General features: G+C 43.8%; 1 protein-coding gene across 3 annotated transcripts in view; it reads right to left on the reverse strand.

Moving 5' to 3' along the window:
- LOC105020001 (sodium channel protein type 2 subunit alpha) overlaps positions 1-7,750 on the reverse strand; it is a 42,864-nt gene extending 35,114 nt beyond the window's left edge. For 2 of the 3 annotated variants that reach the window (XM_020042282.3, XM_029116633.2), the window contains exons 1-2: positions 6,641-6,900; positions 4,020-4,339 (exon numbers count right to left, since the gene is read on the reverse strand). In XM_020042282.3, the coding sequence (XP_019897841.2) occupies positions 4,020-4,286 (267 nt within the window). In that variant the 5' untranslated portion in view covers positions 4,287-4,339; positions 6,641-6,900. Of the gene's footprint in view, positions 1-4,019; positions 4,340-6,640; positions 6,901-7,545 lie in introns of those variants that run through there. The other variant, XM_029116632.2, reaches the window with a different exon arrangement.
- Positions 7,751-9,410: the final 1,660 nt, after the last annotated feature.

Consider the following 9,410-nt stretch of genomic DNA (forward strand, 5'->3'; position numbering starts at 1 on the left):
AACATCCCAGAGCTTTCAGATAAAGACTGAGTGGCAGACCTCGGATTCGCTGTGGATGTGACTGCACTAATGAACAAACTAAATGTCAAACTGCAGTGCAAGGGCCTTTTTGAGCACGAGATGTACAGTGCAGTGAAGGCTTTCATGAGAAAGTTGCAGCTTATCTCAAGCCAAGTGAAGGACAACATTCGGACCCCTTGCCAAGACTAAAGGAAGCCAAAAGATCAGCCGATCAAATCCACAAGTACTCAACCATGTTAGAAGCACTGCATGCAGAGTTTTCGAGGCGATTTCAAGATTTCAAAACTCTTGAGAGTGAAATGCACATGGTTTCTTCTCCCTTCAACTGCAGTGTGGATAATGCACCAAGTGATGTTCAGATGGAACTCATTGACCTGCAGTCTGACACACTTCTGGCAGAGCACTTCAGGTCAGTCTCACTGCTGGACCTTTACTCCTCCCTCAAAAAGGAGAACTTTCCACACCTGAGGAGGCATGCTCAGAGGATTCTAGTCCTCTTTGGATCTACCTATGTATGTGAACAGACATTCTCAGTGATGAAGTTCAACAAATCCAAACACAGATCCTCTATCACTGATGACCACCTCTCAGCTGTCCTTCGCATAGCCACCTCAGACATTCAGCCAGATTTCAATGCCCTTGTTCAAGCCCAGAACAGACTGGATTATTCTCACTGAAGAGGTAAAATGAGGTGGAAAACATTACAAGTTATTGTTTGTTGTATTGCTGTATTTCTATAAACTTGTTAAGTTGTTTTTCATTGTTTGTGGAGATTAACAAGTAAAAAAAATAACTGCACTGATTCAATAATTGCTTTTGTTTTCTTATTTGACCTATACACCACAATTTCACATTGCCTAATATAAAAATTTACAGAAAAGTTTTATTCTTCCGATTATCAGTACCAGCTATTCAAAATATATAATTTAGTGCATTTTATAATGGAAGAAAGTTGAGCAGAATTAAGTTCAAGTTATCGTTGGTGTGGCCCTCTGACACAATTCAGGTTTCTCATGTGGCCCCTTGTAAACATTAATTGCCCACCCCTGGTCCAGCCATTCCAGATCCAGGGACACCAGGCCCAGATGAGAAACAAACAGTTTAAGTGAATCAGCCTGTACGCCAGCAGCTAGGGACTTCGTCAGACACCTCCCCAGACACAGGCCTAGGACTTGGTAGGATCAGGACACACAGGAAATGGCAGGCACTTCTCTTCCATCATCAACTGATAGAGACTCCCTGCTATGCATCAACTCAGCAACATGGGCAGCTGGCTAGCAACTAGCTCATTAAACAGAAAACTGAAACTTGTAGCTCCTCTGGGATCTCAGATGCGCCAGCCTGCTGGAGAACAGAAACTCAGCACACACCTGTCCTCCAGAATGCAGCCACACGAGAACAGCTTCCATGACAGCCTGTACACCAGAAGAACTTCCATGACAGCCTGTACACCAGAAGAGCTTCCATGACAACCTGTACACCAGAACAGCTTCCATGACAGCCTGTACACCAGAAGAGCTTCCATGACAGCCTGTACACCAGAAGAGCTTCCATGACAGCCCGTACACCAGAAGAACTTCCATGATAGCCCGTACACCAGAAGAGCTTCCATGACAGCCTGTACACCAGAAGAGCTTCCATGACAGCCTGTACACCAGAAGAACTTCCATGACAGCCAGTACACCAGAAGAACTTCCATGACAGCCCGTACACCAGAAGAACTTCCATGACAGCCCGTACACCAGAAGAACTTCCATGACAGCCTGTACACCAGAACAGCTTCCATGACAGCCTGTATACTACAGCAGCTTCCATGACAGCCTGTACATCAGAACAGCTTCCATGACAGCTTCTGGGCCAGGAATAGCAAACCTTGACAGCCTGAACACTAGAACATTTTCCAGTTTCAGGAACAGATTTCTCAATTGGCAGTCTGAACACCGAAATAGCCTATGGCTACTCAGCAACCTTACCTTGACATGGCAGATGAAAGACCAGTGGCACCCTTGCTGGAATAAGATAGCAATGCAGCTCTGGTTCCCAAAGTAGTATGGAAATCCAGATCCTAGGCAACAGTGACTTAAGTCTGGTTTCAAGGAAAGACTACTTGGGCATGAAGGAACTACCTCACCAGGAGTACTCTTCAGACTGACAAATCACCCAACAAATTAGATAGTAAACCCAAATGTATTCATTATCAGCAAACTTCACAAAATTGCAAAATAGCAAATGCACTTGTAAAACAACATGCATGCTACTATTTTTTAAATGTTATTCCAAGGTTCAATCTATGGAAACTACTCCAACATTAATATCCTTGTTACCTAAATTCTAAAATGGTTGCCACATTTTTGTTGCAAACAAATAAACAATAGAGACTAAAAAATTGCTGGACCATCTAAACCATATTTTTATTTTAAGAAAAACTATTTTTAGCTCTCTGAAGATGCACAAAATGTTAAATAAAAAGATGCAAAAACTAAACTCATAGATGGGAGAGACTAATATAGTACATAAAAAGGTGATCATGGATGGGAGGGACTGATATAGAACATACAAAACAGATCATAGATGGGAGGGACTGAACACATCAAGAACACCACTCTATGACCTACCTCCTGAACACAGCTCTGTGACCGATCACCTAAATACAGCAGGTGGATGACATCAGAACAAACCAGTCTCCTTCCAGTAATGAGGCTTAACAGGTACAATTGCCGACCGTTGTCTACTTTTAACATAGCGATTATATTACCAAACCATGTGCATCTGAATGGTAACATGACAAGCAAAGGCACAATTACACAGAGTAAATACAGCGAAACAAACAATGGTTTGACACACCCAAAACCATGTTCCACTCCAGCATGTAAGACTTGATGTACATTCACAGACATCCATTTTAAAGTCTGGTTGTACGCTCAATAGAGATAGAGTCTGGAGTCCTGAGTGTGTGAGCTATGTCAAGTCTGGAGTCCTGTGTGTGTGCTATGTCAAGTCTGGAGTCCTGAGTGTGTGAGCTATGTCAAGTCTGGAGTCCTGAGTGTGTGAGCTATGTCAAGTCTGGAGTCCTGAGTGTGCGAGCTATGTCAAGTCTGGAGTCCTGAGTGTGTGTGCTATGTCAAACTTGACAAATCTCTGAGTGTGTGTTTTCAGGTGTGTTTCATCACAGCATCGTGGAAGTATGAAGGGCCATGATGCCACCGGAGCAAAACAACCCTAGGGTGTTTTGACACACAATGCGTGGTCAGAAACTGGGAGCCCAAAATGTCATTTGGTCTGCTTTTGTCATTCACTGCATTTGGTAGGTAAATTACACACTGGGACACCGAGGAAGCTTTGGGAAAGCATGATGTCGCCTTGGACTGCGGTATGAAACATCTGTTTTAAATTCAAAACTTCTTTAGACAGGTGTTTGTCATACTGACCAGAAGGGGTTAACTGGAGCTAGAAGGTGTCACTGTCAAATCCACAGTTTGATGAATTGGTTACCTGGCAACAACAGCTATAACGAGGCACCTCAGGTCAGTAGCCACAGGACATTTTCAACACCTTTACTTCAGAAAATAAAATATGACCGGGCACAAATGTTTTCATAGATTTTCTGTAATGTAAGAAATGACATGTAATCATACATTGTTCTTGACCTAGTTGTGTAATAACTGATTCCACAACAATCATCTCATCAAGTTACTAAGTTGTCGAGACTAAAATGTCTATGTTTTTACTGCAGTTATTAATACATTTAGTAATATAGTAATTAGGGCAACTTAAAATTAAGGGTTACATGCAGGGTCGGCTCTAGCCTTTTGGGGGCCTCAGGCTAAATTTGATCTGGGTCCCCCTCCCCTAGCAATCTGTAGAGGTTGGTGCCCCCTAGCGGTCAGGGGCCCTATGTGACCACTAACGGCACTTACACCTAGAACCGGCCCTGGTTACATGACATAGTTGGTAAGAGACCAGGAAGTCAGGCTGGTTGTGGCTGTGTCCAAACGTACCTTCTGATTGGAGTAGAAAGGGTCTAGGTCCTCCAGAGGGGTGGAGACAAAGCCCGGGGGGATGTCTCCATAGATGAAGGGGAGGGACTTCCCCGCCTCCAGGTCGCTGTTGGGCCTGGGCCCGTTTTCATCGTCGCTGTCGGCGCGGCGATCCACGCGCTGCCCTCGGGCCCCCTCCTCGTCGATGCGCCTCTCGATGTCGGCAAGTGACTCGGGACAGAAGTGGCGGAAGCTGTCAGGCCCGGGCGGTACAAGCAGCAGGGCCATCTTGTCATCGTGCTCCGTCACAGGGAAGCTTTGGGCTCCACCGGGGTAGGGAGCTGAGGAGAGGGAGGTGGGAGATCAGGGAGGACCAGCTACTACTAGAAATAACCTATAGCTCGTTTTCAAGTGGCTGGGGAACACATGCAGTCCTGTACTATGTGTTTACAGGGGGGCCCTTATGGGATTCCACTCTGAAGGCTGCAGCATTGCGGACTGGCAGAAAAGGACCACTAGAGGATGTAAGTAGCCCGCACGCCCTCAATAATTTGTGCTCCTTATGCTTTAGGACACTTATGCTGAATGTGGAGGCGCGCATGAACACACTAATGGAAGGCGGGGGGTGGGGCATCTTCTATCGACTGTCACATTCTTTGGATAAAACAGAAATCCCTCGAACACAAACACCCAAACACACACAAATACACAGAGAAAGATTGCCTCGCTCCATGAAAAGTCAGAGCAGAGGAATTTATTTTGAGTTTTCCAGTGTATCCCAGCAGGGGAAAGGGAGGCGCAGAACAGAGATGTAAATCACCTTCAGCACGTCCCCACAGTTCACTGGTAGTGGTTGATTTAAAAGGACCCAGCTGTTATGGACATATTCATGTCTTCATTCTGGAGCTGTGCTGGAGCTCTGATGGAGCTGTGCTGGAGCTGTGTGTGAAATAACTACTAACTGTCTCGGCCATCATCGCCCCAATTCTCCATCAACATCAATCAACACCCACATACACACCTTCTCCTCCCCCATACCTCCTCAAATCCCTCCCTCCCTCTCTCCCTGACCATATTCCCTCCAGAGGCCCAGGAGGAGCTACAAACAAGCTCCCCCCCAAAACCCAGGGGGACAATAAGAAAGAACAGGCTGCTCTTTTGGATCACACTTCTTCCGATGACTGGGATGTCACTCCTACACAGTGAAAAAGGCGTGGGCCTGTCTGGAAGCAGGAGCAAGGGACTAGGAGTGTCCACCCCTCCAACCTCCCCATCTAGCTCCTCTGTATAGAAATAACACTGGAATTCCAGATACAGAATGGTTCCACTTCCCGGGAAAAACTTCCTGTCAGAACCCATTTGACACAAGGCCCATCCAAAGCAGACACACTTTAAGTAGAGATTTTTTTTTTACTCTTTTGCATCCACCAGGTTGGTACCGTTTGGTTTCAGTTGGCTGTAAGGACATAAAAATATATGGGTGTTTTCCCGACATTAAATCTGGTTACAGAACCACATACAGGCGGATTGCACAAGGCCTATGCTGTTGAGACAATGCATTTTCTAATACCTGGCACGGCAATAACAGTGACCTGAGATGTCCTGTGGTTCTCTGTGGCCTGTATTTGTGTCACTGTGAGCCAGCCAGCGTTTCTCTGGGTCCTGTTCACGCACACATCTGCTTGTGTTCTAAAGACACCCAGGGCAACCAGCTCTGTGACGTGTGAGCTGACAGCAAATCATAAGAGTGACATCCGAGGGTCAGATGAGAGGCCTAAAGGCTTTGGGCTACTACCCACACCGGCCAATGTCTTGACACCCTTCGATACCAGCTGACTGTCTTGCCCCCAGTCAAAAAGCACCACAAATAAGCCTGCTAATTATTGTAGAGTGTAACTATGAATTAGGTTCTAGAATTCATTGGTTACTGAGTTGTCTGGTAAACCTTGAGGGTGGATGTGTCATTTCAGAGCCATTTAACATAAAATTAAATTGTGACTTCTGGGTGAATGACGTGTATCTAAAGACGATTTACATTTAAAAAGCTGTGTGTTTTTTTTTTTTTTTTTTGCAGAATCAGATGTCTGTATGTCGGGAGGAAGGAAGAAGCTTGGGGAATATCATGAAATGGCCATCATCAATATGACAGCTAGAATGTTTTCTGAGATTATTTTTCAGGGCAATATCAAAACAGAAGCAATGATTCAAGACTACATTAACACTTAATGCCACAACTTTAGCCGTTGTGTGAGTAGCTGTGACCGTTGTTATTTGTTCTTATTGTTGTGTATCTTATGATTCTCAGTCCATAGGCGCTCCATTAACGCCCGCTGTCCGTGGTCCTGAAAATACGAATCAAGTCTCGAAACACTATTTAGCGTTACACACGATTTCAGACACCACGGTAAATACTAACAAGAGACACCGTACATCAACATATTCAGACATTGTGTCATCATGAAACCACAGTAAACTAGATTAACGCGTGAAGCAAGTTACGAATCGATGGATAGCAAAGACGTCCGTCTACTCCTGGCAACTGCTTTCCGGCTAAAGGTATAATGTACCACCATTACAAAAAATAAGCACTAGCAAAGACATTAATCTGACTGAGAAGATTAGTGTGGTTCTACAAGCAATACCTTAATTGGTCGTGGACTCAAAACGAGCTGGGGATGAGGCAGCTGTCGCCATATTGACGTCTCCGTTCATTTCCTCGACTGCTCCTCATATTTAACACTGCATGTTAAAGATGGACCCGCGCACAAGGTTTCGAAACCAGGGACCGATATCATAGTTCGAATGGGAAAAGAACAATGTCGACCATCTCAATCACAATTCCGAAACGAATTGAGTGGCCAGATCTGGTCCCAAATGCGCCTCGGCCACCTAACCGAATGAATGTGCATGGATCTTTCAGAGCATGGGCGTGCCCTTCCCAGTTGTTTATTCCTTGTAAATCATTCACTATGGATAAGATTTGGCAACGTGAATTTGACACTATGTTATAAGCCGTGTAGTAGCGGTTCACCTGAACGCAGGGCAAAAACTATTTTTCCATGACAACCTATAGGCATGTAGTCTGAGTTATACGAAACCATGGTTCATATATTTTCCCACAGCATACTCAAAACGCTTTTTTAAAAAGATCCATGGGATACAGTAACCTGATAAACGTTTGCTCAACGCAAAAGTTGTTCTGTAAGCGGATTAGCACGACCGCTAAATGGCTAATTGTCAGTGTAAAATATTTATCACATTTAGAGACAGACAATCACAGCCGATTAGGAAAATGTATTGAAAGCAAACATAAGCAAGTTGAAGGACAGTTGGTAAAACATATGGCACATCCTTATGAAAACCAAGTAGGCTCCGGCAAGCCGTGGAAATCATAACGTAGATGCAAATAATTGCAGCATGAAGCATTGATTTTAATGTTAATATTAAAATGGTAGACATTAAAGTTCAAACCATGAATGTGTTTTGAACACATCTTCGATGGAAGCTAGTTGAAACTCATCTTACAAATGTTTTTGCCGCTACTCACCATCGTTATCCTCCCCGGCAGGTGGGGATCTTTACAAAGGTAGACCCCATTCATCCAACTGAACAAACCTTTCACAACGGGGAGGCCTGTTACTGCCAAATACAGCGAATGTCGCTTCTTATAAATCCATCTTGTGTATCGATGGATTAACATTTAAGGGTAATCTTTCAATTTAAGAATTTGGCAATGTCAAATCGATCCACGCTTCCGGTTTGACAAAGCATCATTGGGGTGGGGACAAGCGAATGCTCCCCGAAGCTTTAAGAGTCAAACGGTGAAAGTGACCTATTCACAAAATACACCAAAACACCACAGGCCATTCTAGAAAGTTCCGGCAATTGGAAATTCACAGAAAGGGGATTTCTGGAAGATAAGCTATGACTGACACGTTTAAGACACCGTTTTTGAACTTGTGTTTTAGCAATATGATCGTATGTTTTATTGTGAAAGCTCCATCATATAAAATAATGGATAATAATTAAAAATAAATAAAAATAATTGATATTGAATATATTGATATAATGATATTGATATTTTTACACACTGTTCCTCTTGATACTGCAAATATTTAAAGGACGCTAAATAGGTGGATAGGACTCATGATGAACGGTCAACTGCGGAGCAGACAGGCAAAAGAGGATACCACAGAGGACACGGTGTAGGCCTCTCAAACTCAACTCTGGACCTCAAAGCCAGGTCCACTATGTTTTTTCATCGCAACCCTTTAACCTGGGACCTATTTAGACCTGGGACACAGGTGGGTGCAATTTATGATGAGAGAACAGAAAACCAGCAGGCTCCGGACCTCATAGGGTAAGAACTGAGTAACCTTGGTGTAGGTTGTAGTGTGTCGATCCGGTTGTAGTCTGTAGATGTGCGTGTAGAGGCTGTTGTGAAGTGCGTGGAGTTGTATTTTGTAGTGACTGTAGTGTGTTGACTGGCCGAATTGTGTTGATTGGCTGCTGCGTGTAGATGGGCTGCTGTGTGTTGATTGGCTGCTGCGTGTTGATGGGCTGCTGGCACAAGGCACTGTTCCGTTCAAGGTCATTTCCATTAAGTTTACCGTACATCTGTGCTGGAACCTTGTTTAAATTGTATAAGGAATAAGTTGCATTGAGTTGTAGCTGGGTATAGTATTCCCAGGTCCTAGCCCATTTAAACATTAAGATGGTTTCAGTTGGCACTGTCTGTATAGTCTGGCAGTGACAGGGAACAAAGCCACATTTTGTCGTTAAAATGGTGATCAACAGGTGACACTAAGTTGGGTGCAGTCTATGCGAATGTTCAGAATCCTTACATCAAGATAAGATTCTCTATACCCTGCAGCAGCAAACAATGACATGAACATTAACAAATGACAAGCTCATAATTTAGAGTGTGTTTATAACGCGTAATTACATATTCCCTGGTTCCACTGCCACATGGTCATGTTAATACCACAGTAATTATAGTTTGTTACATAGTCATTACATATTTTATATTCCCATGTATAAATGTTTTGATTTATTCTTAGCTTACATTATAAAACTCACAAGCATGCATTAAGGTGTGGGTAAGACAATAAACATGCCAAAAACAAGTTAAAATATGAATGCATTTCTACAGACAAAAATATTTTATTTGATACTACAAAGGAGCTTGCCAGCTGATAAGATGGCTTCATGGCCTCTTCACTACAGCGCCCCCTATAAAGTCCTCTAGGGTTTACAAATCACTGGTGGCAGACACTTACAGGCACTAAACAATTCCACTTGCAGCCTGTGTTACTTGCTATTGCCTGACCTCTGCTGGTGACTGTGCTTAACTGCAGCAAACCATCTTTACCAGTCCACTGATTATACAGCTCCATCAAACACGCCAAGACA

The sequence above is a fragment of the Esox lucius genome, chromosome 22 (genome assembly GCF_011004845.1).
Source record: "Esox lucius isolate fEsoLuc1 chromosome 22, fEsoLuc1.pri, whole genome shotgun sequence".
In the NCBI taxonomy this organism is placed as follows: domain Eukaryota; kingdom Metazoa; phylum Chordata; class Actinopteri; order Esociformes; family Esocidae; genus Esox; species Esox lucius.